A 24,529-nucleotide genomic window follows, 5' to 3' on the forward strand; every position below is an offset into this window, starting at 1 on the left:
TCACATGCTCTCATTCCACTCATCGATCCCTTCACAGTGTCCAGAGTTCGCTATCTGCAATACTCCTGTCTGGGTCTTAATCGCAACCGTCTCTGTCTTTCTTTTGCTCTGTTTTACTTTTCTTCTCTCAGTCCCCCATCTGCCTCTCTCTTTTTCACATTCCACTCTCAACCTGATTCTCTACTTCCGTCTCCCTCTTAGGATCACCTTTGAGTTAAAGAATAATTCGCATTTTTCCCCCCAACTAATCTGGGTGTTATTTGCATAGTTTTTGCCGTTATGTGTGTCGATTATTTTATTATTATATTATTATTATTATTTATATACAGTTGCCCGGTGGTTAGCGCTGTCGCCTCTCTGCAAGAAGGTCCTGGGTTCGAACCCCGGGGTTGTCCAACCTTGGGGGTCAAACCAAGTCGTCCTCTATGTGGGGTTTGCATCTTCTCACGGTGGGTTTTCTCCGGGTGCTCCAGTTTCCCCCACCATCAAAAAGACATGCTTGTTAGGGTTAATACTCCTGTCTCTGCCCCTGACCGAGGCATGGCAAGATGAACTGGAGTTGGTCCCCCGGTGCTGCACAGCAGCTGCCCACTGCTCCTAGCTACACAGCTAGGATGGGTTAAACGCAGAGCAGATTTCCTCACGGGAATTAGTAAAGTATATCAAAATCGTATTTTTTTTTTTTTTTGCTCCCCAGCTTCGTTTTGGACATTTTGGTCATGGGACCACTGCCAGACACAGCTTCACAACAGCATCTTATGGGGCAACTGAACACCGTTGTCAGACATGTTTCAACAGGTCCAATTATATACCCACTTATCTAAACCACATAATTGGAAATGAAAACTTCAAATGAAATGCCCATTACAGTGGTCCATTGCATAACTGAGCTACTTCCTGTTTCAACTTGCAGAAATGACTAGCCGCGGTCTCCATTCATGCACACAGTCTTGTTGACAGTGTATTCGATCACTGTTACATAAACCATTGTGTCCAATCCACGTCCTAGTAAATCTATTGCAATGGTTAAATATCTGACTATCATGAGGATAATTGGGACTTGTTCAATAAGTCCAATTAATGCTGTAATTGCAACCATTCCGCAATCTTCTGTGAATAGTACACATGGCCATTGTAACTCTAGTTCATGGTCATGGCAATTTGCATATGAAACTGATCGTTGGTTTTGGTTGTTATGCCACTGTATTGTTTATTAGGGTGGGGATACTGAAGAGGTCACTTAGGTGAGTGATGAAACATTTCTCTCTCAATAAACATTGTGTCCAGATGAACTGATTCAACTTTTTGTGAAGTCCTAGAAACAAGTCTGTTCCATGACCCCAATAGCTCCAATGCCATTGTAAATCCATGTCCAAAATCTCTAAAATGAGGCCAGTGGGTAAGATAATACAACAACCAATGGCAAAAAATAAATAAATAAATACATAAAATAAGGCCCTGGTTGTAAAAAAAACAAAAACAGAATTATCCTTAACATGTACAAAATCTACTATCCAAAGTCTGACCTCTTTGGTTTTCCAGGTCATCTATCCTCCTCTAACCACAGTACCACATTTGTTCTCTCTTTATTTCGCCATCCCCTATAATCTCGCCATATCCCGGCTTTCCCGTGGCATTTGATGTTAATCCCTGTAATGGCAACCTCGACACACCTCTCCTTCCCTCTAATGATGTGACAGGAAGTGTTTCGCTGGGGGCCTGTTACGGTGCAGGATCACAGTGCAGCGCAGAGTCGACGTGCCCTCATTAGACATGGCCTGGAGAGCACACATCATAAGATCATGGCAACAGCTTATATCCACACGCCGCCGGCCATGTGTAAGAGCTGTGTTGAGAGCCGGCCGTGGCGGGGATTGTTACTGTCGAGGTCATGGACAGTGTCGGTACATAATGTACATTGATTATGACGAGGAACAAGCTGAACTGGCTGAAGTAAGAATAAGAGGAGGAAAGCGTGCAAGCATACAGAGACCTCAGCTTCAGGAGAATGGGGCGGAGGGGCTGTGTGTTTTCTCTTCGGGTTGTTAACTTAACATTGTCTGTCATCACCAAAATGCATCATGTAATAAAGGGTAATTGTACTTCATGTGACCAGGACTGGTCCATGTGCTGGAGGCCGGGGGCACATCTGGTTGCCTTGGCTCCATTTAAAGGCTTTTATGAGGTCTTTTAATTTTCACTCTATTATGTTTGTGGCAGAAAACCGTAACTCCTTGATAACTGTCCATTATGGAATGACAAAGAGAGTTGGGTCTCAGCTGGTCTTTTACAATGGTCAGCACACACACACACACATACACACACACACACACACACACACACACACAAGTCACCAGCATGCACACCCAACATGATTAAAGGGGTGTGAATGAGCATATTAACGTGTTCTCCCTTTTCCATTATTTATGAGTTATAATCCATGGTAGTTATCTCTATCTGGAGCAGTCATGCAAATGAGGTGCAGATGAAGTTTAGTTTGCATTCATATGCCCTTATGGCGACAGGAGGCCCTTGGTTGGTACAGTCTAGTATGGTTGGATCCTAATGGTCTATATATCTCATTTTCATCAGATGCTGATTGCAGATTTCCCTCTGTGTGATTTCTTTCTTTCTTTCTTTCTTTCTTTCTTTCTTTCTTTCTTTCTTTCTTTCATTCAGAATCAGTTTTCACGAGTGTCTGGGTAGCATAGCGGTCTGTTCCTTTGCCTACCAACATGGGGATTGCTGGTTCGAATCCCCGTGTTACCTTCAGCTTGATCAGGCGTCCCTACAAACACAATTGTCCGTGTGTGCGGGTGGGAAGCCAGATGTGGGTATGTGTCCTGGTCGCTGCACTAACGCCTCCTCTGGTCGGTCGGGGCGCTTGTTCATGGGGGAGGGGGAACTGGGGGGAATAGCGTGACCCTTCCAGGTGCTACGTCCCCCTGGCAAAACTCCTCACTGTCAGGTGAAAAGAAGCAGCTGGTGACACCACATGTATCAGAGGAGGCATGTGGTAGTCTGCAGCCCTCCCCGGATTGGCAGAGGGGGTGGAGCAGCGACCGAGATAGCTTGGAAGAGTAGAGTAATTGGCCAGATACAACTAGGGAGAAAAGGGGGGGACAATCCTCCCCCCAAAAAAAGAAATTTAATGGGTATGTGGTGAAAGATGGGGATATCCTGGCACAAGCCAGATGCATAGACACAGATACAAACTAAAAGTTGGAAATTAACCTGGCCTGCCTTTTTCGCTTTCTTCATTTACCTCCCTCACTTTGCCCGTCATCTTCTGCCCTCTCTAAGCACCCCCACCCCCCGCCACCTCCACCCCTCTGTAATCTTCCTTCTCCTCCTCCCCATGCCTACCGTGTATAAAATTAAGGTTTTAGAGTTAAACATTACCCTTGTCCACACTTCCTCTTTCTCCCTTTGCCTCCATTGTACTCCCACCTCTGTTTTGTGTGTTTGCCCTTGGCTGTACTCCACCCCCATCCTTCCCTACATTACTGAAATCGTAAAACTGACCGCAGATCTGCAGCTATAAGGGCAGACAGCTTTTCTCCCTTCCCTCCCATGCTCAGTGACTCTGTTTTCCTGAGAACCGGTTTGTGCAGTGACAAGCAGATAGATAGGAATAGGGGCTGATGGGTAAACACAACACAAAATGCACAAACCAGCCGATAAGGGAACCGATGGCTAATGGAAGGACTGGACCATCCCTGTAGATTTTGTAAAGGCTCATCAAAGATCAGATCAGTAATGGATCGGCCCAGCGACTGTGCGACTGACAGGAAGGAGAAAACCCGACCGTACTGGAGAGAAGTTCACTCAGGTACACTGTGGAGATGTTTCTACATACTTAGATAGTATTTCCTCTATTCTGAAATGGCAGGGGGTAGGCTGCTGAAGACGATTCGTTTCCTACATAGCTTTCACTTGCATTGGTTTCAATTGTGAGTATTTTTTTATATCGTCACCCTCATGGGAAAGCTTTACTAAGTAAAATGGAAATGCAAGTTTACATGCACTTAGAAGTACACATACATGTGCATGCCATATGACAGTAAATGAATTAGTCTTTCCAAAATGAGTGCAAACATGTGTTTCATAAATGGTAGCCCAGTGAATTTATCCAATACATTGGTAGCAGCTTAAAACTGTAGAAAGGTCAAAAGTCCTCAAGGTGTTTGCGCTATCAAAGTAAAGTGAAAAATATCCTGTACTGCAGTCACCATGTTAACTACTTCAAAACTGTGGCTTATGCGAAGCTGATATGGGCCTGATCAGTTTTGATATGTTTAGACCATTTGATGTAGTTTTGATTGAAAATAACGTCATAGACATATTAGACAGTGCCTGCACACATTAAGAAAAGTTATGGTAACTTTTATCAATTACCCCTGTGTAAAAAAAACAAAAACAAAAAAACACTTCTTCTTGTTTTTTGTTTTTTTATAGCAGCATACTAATTGGCCCAGACAAAAATGACATTATCTCGACTGATAGAAGTAAGATCCATTTCTGATTAAAGTATTTTTGAGGCACTGTATCTATAGAGCAGCATCACACCTTTGGAATAATTCAACACATTTTGCCGCTAGGCTTCATCAGACTTCTGTGAAATGGGTCTCGCTTGTACCGAAAAATGCTTTCATAGTTTGAGAGGAACTATTGTTCCATTTCTCACTAAGACTATGAGGTGCTGCTTTTCACAGGACACCCAGAACCTTTGGTGCTTTTCGTGACGTCTGTGACAAAGTATAATTAATGTGCCTCATGACATTTAACACAAAAGCATTGCAGTGGTTGCTGGAGAAGAGCAAGGCAAATAAGGTTAAAGAAATTGGGAAGAAGTGTCAAGCACAGAAAATGATTGACAGCCAGGAGAGATGGTGTCATTTGTGCTCTATTGATGGAGGGGTTGGATGCAGGAGGTGATATCTTATGTGGTGTGCGCAACAGCACATCTATTATTGGCTGCAGTTTCTGTTGCTAAGGGACGTTTGAAGGTAAACGGAGCAAGGACGTCTATCTACAGACCGCTGCTGGGAAACAATGTTTATATTAACAAAAGGTTTGTTTAGAATACACACAAATAAATGCATATATATTCAAAAAAATATATCAAATTTTTAGATGGATTGTATGACACAACACACACACAAGCACGCATGCACACACACAGACATGAACACACATCTGCAGAAATTGAGATACACAGAAAAATGTACACACACACACACACACACACACACACACACACACACACACACACACACACACACACACACACACACACACACACACACACACACACACACAAGGTGTGATATTGTAGTAATAGCCAAAGCTCATTAACTGCCTTGGAAAGGCAGTTCAACCAGTATCTCTTAAGGAGGACATGCTGCTGTACTGTTGAGGTATTCCTGTCATGACTCTACCATGTCAACAAAAACGCTTGCCACTGTTAAACATACTGGTGCCTTGGCAAGCACAGTCGTGCCAACAACCACAATACATATAGTACTAAACCTTCTTGGTCCTATATACTCAGTTAATCCCAAATCCTGACTTCAGTGGTGCCATTGCTGTTTACAGTAACTAACACTGTTATCTAGTCTTAGGATTGGGCCAAATCAAATTAAATATTCAGACTACATCTACATCTACTGGATCTATCAAGCTTTCTTAGAAGATGAGATGATAGTACTGTTGGGCGCACAATACTGTGTTTTAATGATACTCAGTTACTCATCAGAAATATGCTCAAGATATAAAGAACAGAATTTGTGTGTGTGTGTCGGGGGGGTATGAATGCTTGGGTCAGAATCTTGTTTTAATGAGGAGTTAAAGGGGATAGTTTTTCGTAAGTCTCTCTATTTCCTACCTACTGCTAATATTGTCGATTGTCACGTATTATTTTCATGTTTATCCATGCTTTACTGCCCTGAACCCCAATAAGCGGCCCACGGCCCAAATATCTGGCCCGTGCCAACCCATTGGCACTAACGCACCTACACTTGATCTAAGCCAAAAGGCCGAGAAGTGATGGCACTAACGCACCTGTCATAGCATATGAAATAAAGTGTGCTACATGTGAAATAAAGTGCATGTTGCTTTAGTTTATTTTGACCTCCCCCCACACCGTACACTTGACCTATGCTGTAGAGTGTGTGTAGACATAAGACATATTCTGCGTTGTCTACAGTCCTTGACTAGACAGAGCCACTCACTAGATAAGTCACAGAAATTTGATAACTGTCCTAAACCAAGAACATGGCCTGCACAAAAAAAGCAGAAAGTTGACCGGGAAAACCGTCAGTTCAAATCTGACTGGTCTGATCAGTTTCATTTTATTTCACGTCATTGCCACGCCAACATGCTTGATATGCACGCAGACTGTAGCTGTCTGCAAAGCAGATACTCTCAAGCGGCAATTCAACACTATGCATGCTGCCAGTTTTAATGCCACTTACCCTACAAAATCTGATCACCACAAACAAAAATAGCAAATATAATAACATCGCACAAGCACTCCGTTTCTTTCATTCATTTATCTTCAGCCACTTCTCCAGGGTAGGGTCGTGGTGGCAGCAAGCTAAGTAGGGCACGCCAGACGTCCCTCTCCCCAGCAACGCCCGCCAGCTCCTCCTGGGGGATCCCAAGGCATTTCCAGGCCATATTGGACATGTAGTTCCTCTATCGAGTTCTGGGCCTCCCAGCTGGTTGTGCCTGGAAGACATCCAAAGGAAGGCACCCAGGAGGCATCCTAATCCTGTGCCCAAACCACCTCAACTGGCTCCTTTTGATGTGAAGCAGCAGCAGCTCTACTGCAAGCTCCCTCCGGACGTCCAAGCTCCTCACCCTATCTCTAAGGCTGAGCCCAAACACCCTACGGAGGAAACTAATTTCCGCCGCTTGTATTCGCAATCTCACCCATTTGGTCACTGCCCAAAGCTCATGACCATAGGTGAGGGTTGGAACGAAGATTGACTGGTAAATTGAGAGCTTTGCCTTATGGCTCAGCTCCCTCTGCACCACAATGGCCAGGTACAATGTCCACATTACTGCTGATGCTGCACCAATCCGCCTCTCAATCTCCTGCTCCATCCTACCTTCACTTGTGAACAAGATCTCGAGATACTTGAACACCTTCACTTGAGGCAACAACTGATCCCCAACCCAGAGGGAGCAATCCACCATTTTCCGGTAGAGAACCATAGCCTCAGTCTTGGAGGTGCTGATTCTCATCCTGGCCATTTCACACTTAGCTGCAAACTGCCCCAGTGCGCGCTGGAGGTCACATTCTGATGAAGCCAACAAAACCACATCATCTGCAAAGAGCAGAGATGCAATTCTGAAGTTCCTACAATGGACATACTCCTCACCTTGGCTGCTCCTTGAGATCCTCTCCATGACTATCACAAATAGAATCGGAGACAAGGGACAACCTTGGCGGAGTCCGACACCCACCGAAAACGTGTTTGACTTTGTGCTGAGAATGCAGACAGAGCTCTCACTTTAGTTATACAAGGACTGGATGGCTTGTAGCAACTGCTCCGGTACCCCATACTCCCGCAGCACCCCCCACAGCATGTCCTGGGGTACATCTTCTTCCTGGATCCGAGATTCAATAATCGGTCGGAGCCTCCTTTCCAGCACTCCATTCCTACTATCTGTAAATCAACATCGGCACAAGAGAGTGCAACAGCTGCATCATTGCATGTTTCATGGAACCTTACTCAAGCTAAGAAGCCATTCGCTGATGCTGAATTGATTAAAATGTGTGCAATTGATATGGTTGTCAAAGTTTTAAGTCATGATGAGAAAAACAAGGATTAATAAAGCAGGTGCTATTGTTGGCTAACATGGCAAAAAGAAGAGTAGAACTTTCAGCAGAGGAGTGTTTTTCCAATCTACTCACCAATTTGAAGAAAGCCGAAGCCATGTCACTAGCCATAGACTCGTCCTGTCACTGAACCGAAAGTGTATCTGTGTTCACAAACATTTTTTGATGGGAAGTCCTTTTGGGAAGAGCTGCTTTGTTTGCTTCCTCTGTCTGGACACACAACTGGGGAAATCATCTTTAACGAATTAACACAGTACTTTTAGAAGGGCGGCTTGGATGTGAGCAAAATTGTGGTCATTGTCACCAATGGGGCTCCCTCAATGGTGGAACAACACAAGGACTTGGTAAGCAGGCTTGTCGTTGTTAAACCAGTGCTCTTAGCATTTCATTGCATCATTCACAAATCAGTGTTGTGCACTAAACCATGTGGGGAATGAAAGAGGTGATGGATCTATGACAAGACTGGTAAATTTCATTCGCAAGAGTTCTATTCTGCAACATTACCTTTTCTGAGCACTGCTGGAGGAAATGTTAGTGGAACACAAGGATCTTTGGCTGCATAATGATGTTTGCTGGCTGAGCAAAAGCCATGTGTTGGAGAGGGTGTGTGACCTGCGCGATGAGCTTGTGTCATTTTTATCCAGACTGCGGAGCCAAAAAGCCCAAGAATATCAGAGGTTTTTAGTAACAATAAGGTGATGGCATGTGTCTTTTTTGTGTGACACCATGTCTCAACTAAATCATCTTAATCTGTAATTACAAGACAAGAACCACACTGTTGCAGACATGTACAAGACAGTTGAAGCTTTCTGGTCAAAGCTGAACCTTTTGGAGAGAGACATTCATGGGAGAAATTTGCACTTTCCATGTCTTTGGGAGCATTGCGAGAAGAACAAATTGCAGGAGGATCCAGTGATGAAGGATTTCGTGATGAGTCTGGCAGAAAACTTCAAGGAACAATTTGAAAGCTCCCCTAAACTCTCAGGTGACATCCTCCTCTTCCTGAAACAGCCGTTTTCTGTTTTGGCTGACGGCCAGTAGACTGCAGAAGCCAAAAGGCTGGTACCTGCCATAGATGAGGCAACCCTTCAGATGGAGGTCTTGGAGATAGGAACATCTAATTTGCTCAAAGCACAACACAAGGACGTTGAGGTGAGTGACTTTTTGATCAACGTGGTTCCCCAAGCTCGATTAAAAAAGATATGAGAGGTATTCCAATGCTCCTACTCACAATTTTCCGCTCCACATACATATGTGAGTCATAATTTTCTTCAATGAACTCAATCAAGAACCAGGAAAGAAACTGACTCTCCAACACACATCTTGGCCAGTGCCTCAGGATTGCCACAACAGAATAAAGGCCTGACATCAGAAGGATTCCCTCATCTCGTCACTCTCACTTCTCTCACTGATTGCTGAATGAACATCCATCTATTTTTGTTCATTTTTCCATAATTAATTGGTTGGTGTTGGGCTTATTATTTTTTCAAGAGTGCATTTTTTTTCTTGTGACCTTCAACACAGGCTTTAAGAATCCCAGGCCTAAATTATTACTACTACCACCACTATCACTACTAACATCGTAACATTTTAGAAAAGTGCTATATAAATAAAGTTATTACTACTACTACTACTACTACTACTGCTGATGATGATGATGATAATAAGAATAATAATGACGATAATAATAATCATAATAGCAGCAACAACAACATCTGCACATAAAACAACTTTTGCTTGTGCAATGGAAAGAAACAACGGATGTTTTGGCCCTTGGCTTGGCATGCATGACATGATTTGGCCCTTGGGGAAAACTAATTGGTGAACCCTGCTTTACTGCCTACCAGCTGCAGTGCAATGCAATGCAAGTTGAGGGGGACAATTCTCATTCAACTGAAAAAAGGGCAACCCACAGTTCACGCAAAGCCGACATCATACTGCAGCAGTCTATCATGTAGAATTCGTGTATTTTCTTTTGAAAGGTCAGAGTTGTTTATTGCTGAATCCCCCAGTGTTTTCTGCACCCTCTGTTCTTTGCTGTGTGGGGTGCTCGTGTACTGCTGTGTACTATATACTCCTAAGTGGGTAGCAGCAACCATCATTAGGTTGCACAATATCACCTCTGAACTGGATGAATGTGAAAATGAAACATTAGTGGTGAGTTCTGAACTAACCATTCAAGTTTGGGGAAGGACTGGTTCATGAAACTGGAGGTGGGGTTTCCCTCACTGTGTTTCTGCAGTGCTTTTCCAAAGTTACAGCATAGTTCATTAAATCTTTGTATTAGTAATGAAGTCGGTTTCATATTAACTTAACACTCTTTCAAGAGGGTAGGTAATAATGATTCTTTTGTTTTTGGCATAGTGTATGTTACTTTTTTCTCTGAGTGTGAATGTATTTTCAATGCTACCATAGAGACATATCCCCCACTTTGATAAAACAAAGGACATGCTGTATAAGTCCATGGGTCACATGGCTTAGAGATGGCAATGAGAGTCACTGTGTGTGTGTGTGTGGCTGTTATGTATGTAATGCTTTAGATAAGCTTGTGTACACAATAGTCACTGTCCTGAATAAGGAAGATGGGCAGCAGATTGAGATTGGGGTTCATCTACTGTGTGTGTGTGTGTGTGTGTGTGTGTGTGTGTGTGTGTGTGTGTGTGTGTGTGTGTGTGTGTGTGTGTGTGTGTGTGTGTGTGTGTGTGTGCGCGCGCACATTTGTTAGTGCATGAGAACAGCAGGCAGACCTGTCATGAGGAGTCCAGATGGAGGGTGGAGAAAGCTTTGCTTTAATCCCTGAGCCAGGATATTGTAACCCCCCTCCACTACTCTCTCTCTCTCTCTCACACACACACACACACACAAACAGCAACCCACCCATTCACGTGTACACATATACATGTACACAAACTGGCACATTAATTTGTACCTCCTCTCAGTTAGACCCACACTGAGATTGTCTGCTGTTTTTCAAAGCATCATCATTCCTGCTGCATGGTGGATTTGACCAGATCTAAGAGTGCCTAATGGGTCTAATGTGGCCAGGTTATGGACGTATAACTTTGCTTACTTGTACTCTTGCGACATACTGCTTTGGCTAGCAGCTTGTTTTAGATGTGTGTGTGTGTGTGTGTGTGTGTGTGTGTGTGTGTGTGTGTGTGTGTGTGTGTGTGTGTGTGTGTGTGTGTGTGTGTGTGTGTGTGTGTGTGTGTGCCTGCATATCAGTGTGCGTGCATGTGTTTTCTGTAAGTATGCAAGTGTGTGTGTGAGCCCATCATAGTTTTTACTAGCGTTGCTATTTTCTCTTTAATCTTTTATGTGCATATTTAACAGCTGTGTGGAGAAAATGTTAGCTCTCCCCAATGAGGATGCCCTACATATCACAGTCAGACTAATTAGACTTATAAGCTCTGAGGGGAAGAGGGATATTCCTTTTTTTTTCTTTTACATTTCTAAACAAATATAAAATTAGCCTGATAACATTAAGTGCAGCTACCAGCACTGGGATCTGCTGGCCTTTGGTCCATATTTGAACATCTGCGTTCTCGTGTATATTCAGAACACTTTCTTGGCTGTTGTTTCAACGGCGGGGGGAGGTGAGGTGGGGTAGGTGGTGGGTGGGGGTATTTCAGAAATAATCTCGAGGGAATAGCATCCCAATTTCCCACTCATTTTTTTCTTCCCACCATCCCTCCTCATGTCTCTTTCCTACCCCCTTCCTTTTTTTCTTTTTCATCTGTCCCTCCTCCGCTCTTTCCCACTTGATTCCTCACTTTCTGTCCCCCCCCCCCCTCTCTTCATTTTCATCCTCTTTTTTGTATCACATGGGCACCCCTCTTAAATTAATCATGGAGTCGATTGGAACTGCTTAAGGTTCCTGCCCCTCTTCTGTCAGACGGTAGCCGAATCTTAAAATAACTTCACATCTTCCAGTGACCTCTTGCTCGCCTGCACGCTGCAGCAAGTGTGCTGGATACCTTGAGCGTTGAATATGGTGTTTTGTCGTTACAGAAAAGAAAGGCAGACCCAGCTGTTTCCAGTACGACAGTGCTGACAAGGAGGCTTGTGTGGCGGTGAAAATTGAACACTCCATAGGTAGGCACTGTTGACTACACCTTAACATCATCCACCTTTTCTGCTTCAGCTTTTTATTCTTTTCAGCTTCTTTTTTTCCTCTACAGCACATCTTTTACATACTGTGTCCTATTTTAGATATCTTCCGTTTGCATCGTCCTCAGACCTTGAGAGCAGATCCTGGGGGGGGGTTGGAGGGGATATGTGCCCTCCAACTTCTGGAAAAACATGAAGTTGTTACCTCAAAAAAATTATTTCTAAATTATTTACCAGATTCCATCTCTGTAGCACATCAGAACTGCGTCTTCAGTGAGTGAGTCTAGTGGCTGGTGTGACTGGTAACTGCTAGGACCATAGGCTAGTCCTGTGACAGATGCCTTGTGAGTAACTTTGTTCAAACAAAGTTAAAGTCTACTCGTCAACAGAAGAAAAGGTGTAGAAACGTAACAAGACTGTTTTCTGTCTTAAGTGAATTAACTTATCCCCAGCCAGATCCATATTTGAGCTAGCTTGCTAGCAAATGTTACATTGATCATACCCGTAAAACTTCCAATAATTGCCCGGGTATGTATTTGTTTGAACAGCGTAGCACACCCAGCCTTTATTAGAGACAGGCCATTATTTGAGACAGGCGTTGAAATTGTAGTTATATTAATTTAAAAATTCGGAGACTCATTTTGGTTTCTAATGGTGAGTGTTTGAAGTGGATGTGAAGGAGCTACATCTTAACATGGTAAAGATCGTCTAGCTAACATAAACAGGGGACTGCCCATTGTTCCGATGGCCCATTATTCCGAAATCCCAATAGTCCAAAAAATGTCCCATTGGACCGAAAGGCCATTTGTCCGACAGCCCATTATCTCAAAAGCAAAAGCTCGCTGCTCCGAAGGCCCATCGTTCTGAAAATACACACTCTCCCTGGAGTTCCTTGCCCTTAATATCTTAGTGTATTTTATGTGCAAACACGAAGATACCGTTTACTACTAATTCACGTGAATAGGAGGTGTAATGATTTTTTTTTTAATTGTAAGAATGTCATTTCTACTTCAGCAGAAATGTCAACCTTCTTGTATTTTCCTCTGGCCAGTTCAGATCAATGATTCACAATGACACTGGACAGGGCGGGTGTTACACTGAAATCTGTGACCCCTCAAATTGTGACCATGCTTTTAAAACATGCTATTTCAGACAGGATACGACAGTCAGATTGATGTGGTTAAATGTAGGCATAAAATTAGAAATGGTTAAGATTAGGCATTCTGTTGGAGACAGTTAATTGTTGACGTGGGTTTGGTGTGGTTAAGATTTGGATTATTATCTGGGGCAATGGCCGAAATAGTGCATTTTAAGGGCAGGGTCACATAACACTGGACAACAAAGATTTTGCTTCCTGAACACATTTGGGTGTACTTTATGGATTTTGGGCTGCTCATTGCAAAAATCACCTTAAAATTTTCCTATCAAATACTGTTTTGTAGATATAACATATTTTTGTGATTTCCTTTCATATTTTAAGTCTACTAGTATATTGCCCACAAAGCAAGCTGTTTTGGTCAGTCCAAGCATGCCTGGACATGCACTCAGTGTGGGTGCTATGCAGATGTTGTCTTAGGCATGCCTGGGCATGTTTAGCCAGGTTAGATGCTAACAGACAGGCTATAAAAGCTGCTCACATTTACACATGCTGTTTGGATGCATGTTGATGCACATGTTCTTCAGGCAATAGCATAGTGAGTAAACTTAACAAAAGGATTTATTGTCTTAAGGAAGATTTAATACAGCAGAAATGTCTCGTCAATGTTGCAACAGCCGTGATACATTCTGTTACATCTGTGGTGAGTACACGCTTAAGGCTCAAAGACGCACCATGACTGCACTTATCAAGAAATCCTACGAGCTCTACTTCAGATGTAAAATTGGTGACCAAGACAAACCCTGGGCTCCACACATTTGTTGTGCAACATGTGCAGTCAACCTGAGGGCTTGGCTCAGAAGTACTCGGAAGTCAATGCCATTTGTAGTCCCAATGATATGGTGAGAAAAGAAAGATCACGTGACAGACTGTTACTTCTGTCTGACCCATGTATCTGGCTTCTCTACTAAAAATAAGAAATCTATTGAATACCCCCCAACCTGCCTTCAACCATGAGACCAGTGCCACATGATGACAGTTCGCCAGTACCGAAGCCACCAGAGACATGGAGCCTAGATGAGGCAGATGAAGATGCCACAACACATGAACCAGATGTGGAAAATGACACTGATCCACATGTTGGACCCTTTATGCCTGGTTATCCTCATCTGATAACACAGCCAGAATTAAATGACCTGCCAGGGACTTAGGTTTGTCAAAAGCTAAAGCAGAACTACTTGGTTCAAGATTGCAAGGATGGGGTTTGCTGTCACCAGGTACAATTTCTCTTTCAGAACCGTCAAGAACATTTGACAAACTTATTTATGCAGGTTGACAACTTCTGTTTCTGCACTGACATTGATGGATTGTTCATGGCTTTGGGTTGCGTGCATGATCCACAACAATAGCATCTTTTTTCTTATAAATTTATTTCTAGTTTTTCCCCTTATCCCACCCGATTAACCCAATGGCATATGGCCGGAACGCTTGTCGAATAACTCCCCTGGCTCATGTTTCCACAGGAAGGAGATAGTCGTAACACCAGCTTCCTTCAAACTCGTGTCAGCTGCTCTCGCTATTTTACACGCTGAAGCTTCGCCTGGATTGCATCACCTTCAGGCCGCGAAGGAGACCTAAGGAGAATGCTTTCGGTTGCTTGGCTGCAGGCACCCAGATGGGGCAGAGGGGTCGCTGGAGAACGACGAGTCCCTGAACACTACACCGATCTACACCCACTACCCCTGGGGTAAGGGTGGCCTAATGAATGCCTTAGCCCGTGGACGCTCTGGCCATGACCGGTTACGGCGAGTCTGGGATACGAACCTCCCAGCCACATGACGAGCGGATTGCAAGAACGGCGGTTTATTCCGCTCGGCCATCAGAGCGTTCCACCAATGGCGTCTTTTTATAGATTCGTCAAAGTTAAGCCTGAAAGCTGTCCTGTTACACACTGGCAATGTCCACTCTTCAGTATCCATTGGCTATGCAGTACACATGAAAGAAACCTACAATAACATGGAACTGTTGTTGAAACACATACAGTACAACAACTATGACTGGAACATCTGTGGTGATCTAAAAGTATTGGCACTGCTACTAGGAAGGCAGCTCAGATATACAAAGTACTGTTGTTTCCTTTGTGAATGGGATAGCCGTGCTAAAGAGTCACATTACATTAAAAAGAACTGCTGCTCCGTAAGCATTTCGTTCCAGGGCAGAAAAGTTTGGCATATAAACCATTTGTCGACCCGGCAAATATATTTCTGCCTCCTCTTCATATAAAACTCAGATTGATGAAAATTTTTGTGAAAGGAATGAACAAAGAGGCTGATGGATTTCGCTATTTGAGACAGATGTTTCCGAGAATAACCGATGCCAAGATTAAGGTAGGCATTTTTTGTTGGTCCACAAATCAGACAGGCCATCAGTGACGGTCAGAAGATCTGCTAGTGGGGCCAGAGAAAATAGCATGGAAGGAGGCATTTAGGGATGTTGTTGAGAATTTTCTTGGCAACCACAGAGCACCAAACTACACTGAGCTTCTTGACAACATGCTTGAAGCACACAAAACCATGAAGTGCAACATGTCACAGAAAATTCATTTTCTGTATTCACACTTGACCTCTTCCCTGCTGATCTTGGTGCAGCCAGTGGCGAACATGGTGAAAGGTTTCACCAGGACATTGTGACCGTGGAAAAGAGGTATTGGGGCAACTGGAATCCATCAATGCTGGCAGACTATAGTTGGCCACTGACACGAGAGGCACCAGATGCTGAGTACAAACGAAAATCAGCTGCAAAACATTTTAAGCTCAGTTGAACTAACACAATGTGTCAGCACCATTATGCAATTAAACATGTTAAATTCAATAAAAGTTATTTTAATGTTTTTCCAAATTCCTACGTGATACAGCTAATCAGAAATTATTTTTGTCTTCAGTTTGACATCGACTATAATCACATTGTCATAATCTCTAATTTTTTCAGGAAGCAAAACGTTTGAAAAAAAATTGTTTTCCAGTGTAATCTGACGGGTTACAGATTTTGGTGTAATACCGGCAGTCATTGAACTAACAACTCCAGGGAGAATGTGTACTTTCGGAACAACAGGCCTTCGGAGCAGTGGGCATTTGTTTTTGGGATAATGGGCTGTCAGACAAACGGCCTTTCGGTCCAATGAAACATTCTTTGGACTATTGGGGTTTCGGAATAATGAGCTGTCGGAACAATAGCATGGCACCCATAAACGTTTATTTAGCTATTTTAAATGTGTGCCAGCTCACATTACCTAGCTACTGTGAAATTATGCATTATAGCCTCCAGTAGCCCACATTAACACCCATTTTTCATTATTGCATATATAAATATATAAGAAAATACAGAAAATAATGTTGAAAAAAATTCCATGTTTATGCCCCCCCCCCCCCAAGTTGTATGAGATCTGCACCCTTGGTGCTGCAGGGTTCTATGCAGGACGAAGGTAGCCAGTGGTGTGAGGATGATTTTCTGTGTGTGTGTGTGTGTGTGTGTGTGTGTGTGTGTGTGTGTGTGTGTGTGTGTGTGTGTGTGTGTGTGTGTGTGTGTGTGTGTGTTTTGTGGAGGCAGCAGTTAGCATTAGCCACAAGATATCTTAAGATGCTAAAATCTTTCACCTACTTTTTGTCACCCTGTCTGTGTCACAGTGGGGACTGTGCAGTTAGCATTTGCATTGCTTAGTTTACTGTAACGAACACCAACCAATCAATGTCATGTCTTGAGTTTTACCATTGTGTGTGCACACTGCTTTCTATACCAAACCAAGCTGAGTGACATCTAAGAGTCCTTCTTCTTCAAGTCTGTATTTGCTTTATGTGCTTGGCCTCATAAAGGTAAGCCCCGCAGAATGTCTTCAGCTTCACATGTCCGCGCTGCTTGGTAGGCTCTGACGACAGCGTCTGTGACCTGTGCTGGTGACCTGAGCAGGAAGGCAGCATGCCGGAGCTTCATGGGTCTCCCTGATTGCAGTCAAGGAGACTCCCCTCACATTTTGTTTTTTTTTCAACAGGAGTGAGTTAGAAGGTACTGCAGCCCAACAGAGTTGCCATCTTCTCCTTCCCTCTCTTCTTCTTCATCCATTGGCTGGGGTGCCACTTTCTCCCAGCACCTAAAAGCGGGGTTGGTCAGAATACTTTGAAAAATGTGTTTCGTGTCTGAATACATTGTCCTCAATGTAATTCGTAACATATTCAGTTACAATACTCAAAAAGAGTAACTTGTTCAGAGTGCATCTTCAAAAGGCACAAGCAATATGGAGGATTTGTTTGATCACAACTGAAAGTAGAAGTCCAAATAGAGAATTAAAATAGAGAAAATTAAATACGGGCAGCACGGTGGCGCATTGGTTAGTGCAGTTGCCCCACAGCAAGAAGGTCCTGGGTTCGAGCCCCAGGATAGTCCAACCTTGGGGGTCGTCCCGGGTCATCCTCTGTGTGGAGTTTGCATGGTCTCCCCGTGTCTGCGTGGGTTTCCTCTGGGGGCTCCAGTTTCCTCCCACAGTCCAAAGACATGTATGTCAGGTGAATTGGCCATACCAAATTGTCCCTAGGTGTGAGTGAGTGTGTGTGTGTGTGTGTGTGTGTGTGTGTGTGTGTGTGTGTGTGTGTGTGTGTGTGTGTGTGTGTGTGTGTGTGTGTGTGTGTGTGTGTGTGTGTGTGTGTGTGTGTGTGTGTGTGTTGGTCCGGTGATGGACTAGTGGCCTGTCCAGGATGTTTCCCTGCCTGCTGCCCAGTGACTGCTGGGATAGGCGCCAGCATCCCCACGACCCTGAGAGCAGGACAAGTGGTTTGGATGATGGATTGATGCTCGGCCTCATTGGCTCAAACTTTAAGGGCAGGTGGATATGCAGAGCAGTGAGTGTGGTTGTGTGGGTGAAGGGGGCAGTGGTGCATGCAGCACGATGGTGTGAAGGGAGGCAAGCACTTCTTCCTCTGCAGCTCACAGCTATACAGCGGTGTGAAGAAGTGGTCATACCCTTCCGCTACTCTGTTTTTACATCGTGTGTGTGTGTTTGTGCGCGCGCACAGTCTGCGCTTGTGTGATGAATGAGCACTTTCCCTCTTCTTCTTCCTCTTTAGCCCTCTCCATTTTACTCTCATGTTTCTGAATTCCATCTCTCTCTTTCTCACTCTCTTTCTCTCGCTGTCTGTCTCTCTCTGTCTCTCTCTCTCTCTGTCTCTCTCTCTCTCTCTCTCTCTCTCTCTCTCTGTCTCACCCCCCCCCCCCTGTTAATTCCCATTCACCACTCTTCCTGGGTACATGTGGCTTCCCATCTATTTCCCCCTTACTGCTTTTCTCTGCCCTTTCCCCGACAGTGTGCTCTCTCCCATTCCTCCTCCCTGTATATTTCCCCCTCTTTTTTCTTCAGCTGTCGCTCATTGTAGACTTCACCCCCTCTCACCTATCCTTTCAACTTTTCTCCTTGCTCCTTCCATTTACAGCTCCTGCAGTTACAACATCCATCCATCCATCCATCCATTATCTGAACCGCTTGTCCTGCTCTCAGGGTCGCGGGGATGCTGGAGCCTATCTCAGCAGTCATTGGGCGGCAGGCGGGGAGACACCCTGGACAGGCCGCCAGGCCATCACAAGGCCGCAGTTACAGCACTCTTCCTCATTTCTTCTGTTCTCCGCACATTCTCTCTCTTCATCCCAGACCTTGGCGCCACCTTCCTCCTTTTCACTCTCTCTTAATCATGTGTCGCATATATTATTCCTTACCACTGATCATCCTCCCCAGCATTTTTTCTCTACGCATCACTTTTATTGTCTTTAATATTCTCTCTCTTCTTTTTAACACCAATCCTCCCATAAACACATGCACACATAAACACTCATGCAGATATTCTCACTCACTCACACACACGCACGCATGCACACACACAGACACACACACACACACACTCACACACACACACACACACTCACACACACATATAAACACTCCCTGCCACATTCACACACAAACACACCACCACAACACGATTGTCTATGTGCCCCTGCCCAGTGCGTCATGACATGGGGCAGACAGTCTGGCAGGGGGTTGTAATCTGGGGTTAGCCCTTGGATTAGGGGATGAGGCAGGGTTAATCCCAAAAAGGTCTGGGTGGTTCAACCAAAACGGCTAATCCCTATGCTTCGCCGTAAGGGTTAGCAGACTCTTGTCTGTTACACTGCGTATGTCACACACACACACACACACACACACACACACACACACACGTACACAAAGCTATAAGCATTTACACACAGTACTTGTGCCACCGTTACAATAAGAGCGAGGGTTTTGTGTACAAACTCTCCTCTGTCATCGACTGATGTTTGCCAGCAAGAATGGACAGAGGTGTGTGCATGTGTGCTTCCATATATGTGTGTTTAATGTATGTGTACACCTCTGAATGCATGTCTGCTTGTATGTGTTTTTGTGCATGCTGGCCTTTGTGTTAATAATTAAGGTGAGAAATGGCTGAACTAGTTTGTTTTTTCTTTTATCTTGCTGTAATTGTCCTTTGCTTTGCATTTTACCCCACGAGAGTTTATTATGGTGTGCTTCAGCAGATTCCATATGCGTTGTGTTATTGTAGTTAGTCAGCAAAGACTTTTACTGTCACTAATGCCTCTTGTGAATTTTAGAAATACTACATGTTACCAATGTGTCACCGAGAAACACCTGTCAGATTTCAACTCATTGCTCCAACACCAAGCATGCAGGAGCACCGGCCACTGCTAAGGACTTACTGGCCTTGCATTTGTTGCATTTCAAATATAAGGGGTCATCATTACACAATTTTATGTGATGATTTTTTTCACATGGCCATCCAATCAGCTCAAAGCATGGTTGTTGTATCAATTCACCGAAACCCTTTCCTTGACAGGAAAAGGTTAATCAGCTAAAGTGCATTCCTCATTTTCAAATATAGTTTCGTTATATTAATAAGCATTCAATAAAAGGCATTTGAAACACTTTGGTGAACAGATGCTGTTCTGTTCAAACTGGTTTGCTGGAAGACAATAACGTACACCTGTCATTCCAATTAAACTTGTACAGCTTGCAGAGTGTGTTAAAGCTGAGCTCCAACTTGATGTGCATGTCAACACGCATGCAGACTCATCACCGGTTATACTGTGGGACTGTGCAAAAGGTTATCTCAGGGGTCGTATTATTTCCTACATCACCGCAAAAAAAGAAGAGAAACAATCAAAGGAGAGCAGAATTGGGAGATAAAATAAAGCGGTTAGAAGAGCAGCATAAAGCACAACCCACAGCAGCTTTATTGACATCTTTGAGGGGAGCTCGCAGGACCCTAGACTGTTTGTCCTCTGAATTGACGGACAGCTAAGATTTGTCAAACAAAGATATAATGGGGCGTCCGGGTAGCGTAGCGGTCTGTTCCATTGCCTACGAACATGGGGATCGGCGGTTCGAATCCTCGTGTTACCTCCGGCTTGGTCGGGCATCTCTTCAGATACAATTGGCCACGTCTGCAGGTGGGAAGCCGGACGTGGGTATGTGTCCTGGTCGCTGCACTAGCGCCTCCTCTGATTGGTCGGGGCACCTATTGGGGGGGAGGGGGAACTAGGGGGAATAGCGTGATCCTCCCACACGCTACGTCCCCCTGGTGAAACTCCTCACTGTCAGGTAAAAAGAAGTGGTTGGCAACTCCACATGTATCGGAGGAGGCATGTGGTAGTCTGCGGCCCTCCCCGGATTGGCAGAGGGGGTGGAGCAAGTGACTGGGATGGCTCAGAAGACTGGCGTAATTGGCCGGATACAATTGAGGAGAAAAAGGGGGTGAAATCCAAAAAAAATAAAAAGAGAGAGATTTGCCGAACAAAGATATTATGAACATGGCTCAAAGGCAAGTAAACTACTAGCTTTCCGCTTAAGGAAGCAACAGGTTTCTAATGCAATGAAAACGTTTAAGTCACCAAGACCAAATCAGTTTCTGACTAAACCCCAACAAATTGCTGAGGCTTTTGCTGATATTTATAAGACATTATATTAGGGCTGTACTGAATGTCGTTTTTCTACATTTGGAGGGTCTATTGAATGAAGCATTGAATGTCTCATCATATTTTATGATGTCATCATAAAAACCCTTAAAAAAAATCCTCAAAAAAATCCTCAATTTGAATAAAGTGATTTATCAGATTAAATGAGTTAGTCTTTTTTTTAATAAATCAGCTTTCTTTAATGAATATAACTCGTCAACATAAATACATGTAGGCTAATCCAATATGGCATAGAATAATGATGAAATAATAATTGCGCCCTTAGGCTTATAGCAACATTACGCTACGACAGAAATGGTATCATCATCGGCAATCTTAAAGTGCTTCCAAACTGACGATTTCTTTGACATCTTAAGTTGTTGGTATGAAAGTGATGACATCTTGATGGAGTGCGGGGTGCCAAGCAAATGGAGATATCTGCAACTGTGCAGAAATACCCCATTGGTTTAAATAGAATGAATAGACATGCAACAACAAAAAAGCTGTCCAACATTTGAATGTTGATTTAGAATTCGAATGTCATCATTATGAATGAAGCGTCGAAGCTTCGAACTATTTGGTATGACCCTACATTATATACAAATTCTAGTACATGTTCTGACAAAAATGAGATCAAAACTTTTCTTCAGGGAAAATTTTTATACAACTCTCAGGCGATTTGGCTTCCCATTTGGACGAACCCATAGCAGACTGGGAAATAAAGGAGGTAATGCAGACTCTAAGGAATAACAAAAGTCCAGGCCCAGATGACTTTGTAAATTAATTCTATAAGACATTTGAGTCAGTGTTGTCCCCTCTTATGTCAGACACCTATCACTGTGCTTTGGAAAATGAGACCATTGCCCCACATGGTCGGATGCAACTACTGTGATAATAACAAAGGCGGGTAAAGACCCAACACAATGCAGCTCATATAGGCCAATTTCTTTACTAAATGGAGATCATTGCATCCTTGCTTCTATTCTGGCTAGGAGAGTCAACAAAATTATAACTTGTATTATTCATCCTGACCAAACAGGGATTAACACAGGGCAGTACTCCAGTAATAATATTCATCGGCTTTTCAACATCATTGCTCATGCTCACTCTGGTGGGGGTGGGTGGGGGGCATGGTTTTATTGTTGGATGGAGAGAAGGCATTTTACCATGTTTAAAACTTTAAGTAGGCTGGATTTTGGGGCCAAATTTATTCAGTGGACCATAATCTTATACTCTAAACTACTAGCTTCAGTGAGAATAAATGTACATACGTTGGACGCCTTCAATCTAGAGCGGGGAACTCATCTGGGCTGCAACTTGTCTCCATTATTATTTGCCCTATGTATTGAGTCATTTGCACAGATGATAAGGGATAACACTAGAATACAGGGAATTATAGCTGATGGAGAAGAACACAAAGTTTTGCTATATGCAGATGATGTTTTATTGTACTGCACAAATCCTTCTAGTTCCATTCCTGCTATAAAAGTGCATTGAACAGTATGGTTTCTTTTCTGGCTACAAGGTTAACGTTGATAAAACAGAGGCTATGGACATAAGTGGACTCATTCCCCAAATGGTTAAAGTCAATAGTGCATTCAAATGGCCAGCAGTGAGCATCATATATCTGGGGAATCAGATTACCCCCACACTAGATAAACTTTACCAGGCCAATTATGAGAAATTGCTCAGAATTATAAAAGATGAACTAGATAGGTGGCACACTACCCTTATCCATTTTGGGGAGAATGGAGACCATATGTATACTGTTGTATCCCTTTTAAAATACCTAATTGTACACTCCGCATGTTAGATTGTCTCACCTCTTGTTTTTTTATGGCAGAGGAAGCGCCCAAAGGTCAGAAATAAAATACTGCAATTCTCAAAGGAAGAGGGAGGTATAGCGCTCCCTAACTATGAGATGTAATTCTGGGGCCGCTCAACTGAAACTATTCCCTGTATGGATCAACAACGATGTAGACAGTAGGTGGTTGAACGTAATGGAATCAGCTTGCCAGCATAAATTAACAGAATTGCCCTTCATAGGACTTACTGTGAGAGATTGCAACATGAACAACTGGAGTAAATTCACATTAAAATTTGGAAAGAAGTACAAAAAAAACTTGATTTACCCATCCCTATTTTAGCCCTTATTCCCATCGGGTCCATAAAGGACTTTATTCCCTCCCACATGGACACAAGTTTTAGGAACTCATCAAAATATGGCTTAATTTATTTGCACCAGCTCTTTGATCAAGTAAGGCCAACTATGAAGTCTTTTGAACAAATAAAAGGAATTTAACCTTCCGCAGACAGATGTCTATAAATATTTACAACTTAGACATTTCCTATGCAAAAAAAGGTGACCTTGATAAGATCCAAGTTGCTAAAGCTATTGAAAGGCAGCTGATTATTCTACAAATTAATAATCCGATGAGCAAAACCATTTCTGGTATGTATGGTGCTTTTCTAACAATAGATGAGAATGACTCCCACTATATTAAGACAAAATGGGAAAACGAACTACAATTATCAGAACCAATTCCCACAGAGACCTGGAATAACATCTGCTCAGGGGCCCACATAGTCACCAGATCAAATACATGGAGAGAGAGTTTAGATGGAAACCTATTATATGCTTCTTTATAATCTACTCCTGTATTTTCACAATGTGTGTCTGGTGTGTGGTGTGTGTCTGTGTGAGAGTCTATAAACGGCCAAACTAAAGTACTTGGGGCCTTGATTCTTTCTGGAGGTTATTGTGGATGATCAGGGGCGCCTATAAAAATAGCAGAACATTAAAATTATGAATAATTAATTATGCATAAATATGCAAAATATGCATTTTTCAAAAAATGGCTAAAAACCACTTTTCTCGGCATTTCAGATGAATCTGAGCATTTGGGGGGAGGGAGTTGGAGTGGGGGGGTTTAGGGGCAGGGGGAAGGCGGTTAGCTGGCAGGATGAAGAGGAGGGAGATTTAGACGGGTGGATAACCAAACCGCTACATTGTAGCGGGGTTCTTCTAGTACCTCATATAACATGTAAATTTGGTGCATCTATGTCTGGTGCTTCCTGGAGGGCATGTGGGGAGGTATCAGCTAACTATGTGCATACATTCCAAAGCTTAGGACCTATTGGGACGACATATATGTCATGCTCAGGGATGTTTTCAACTTTGACTTGCCTAGGGACCCCGTGGTAGCATTACTTGGAGTGATACCAGACGGCATTGAAAAACGAGCACATACTTATATTCTTCAGATTCTATTTGATGCAGTTATCAAATGTCTCACTAGCCATTGGCTAGATCCAGATCCCCCTATTCATGTGATCAGGTTAGAAAAACTATGGGAATTGTACTGTATGGAACAGATCACTCATTACTTAGACTTACAGAAACTCCATCCATCCAGCCATCCATTATCCAAGCCACTTATCCTGAG

General features: G+C 43.4%; 1 protein-coding gene across 4 annotated transcripts in view; it reads left to right on the forward strand.

The window, feature by feature from the left end:
* Positions 1 to 24,529, forward strand: part of fgd4a (FYVE, RhoGEF and PH domain containing 4a) — a 72,301-nt gene that overhangs the window by 15,279 nt on the left and 32,493 nt on the right. The window contains exon 3 of one of the 4 annotated variants that reach the window (XM_056281294.1): positions 11,861 to 11,944. The exons of the other annotated variants lie outside the window; for them this stretch is intronic. Coding sequence (XP_056137269.1) covers positions 11,861 to 11,944 — 84 coding nt within the window. The remainder of the gene's footprint in view (positions 1 to 11,860; positions 11,945 to 24,529) is intronic. 4 annotated transcript variants of the gene reach the window in all.

Source organism: Lampris incognitus, chromosome 6, assembly GCF_029633865.1.
Source record: "Lampris incognitus isolate fLamInc1 chromosome 6, fLamInc1.hap2, whole genome shotgun sequence".
NCBI lineage: Eukaryota > Metazoa > Chordata > Actinopteri > Lampriformes > Lampridae > Lampris > Lampris incognitus.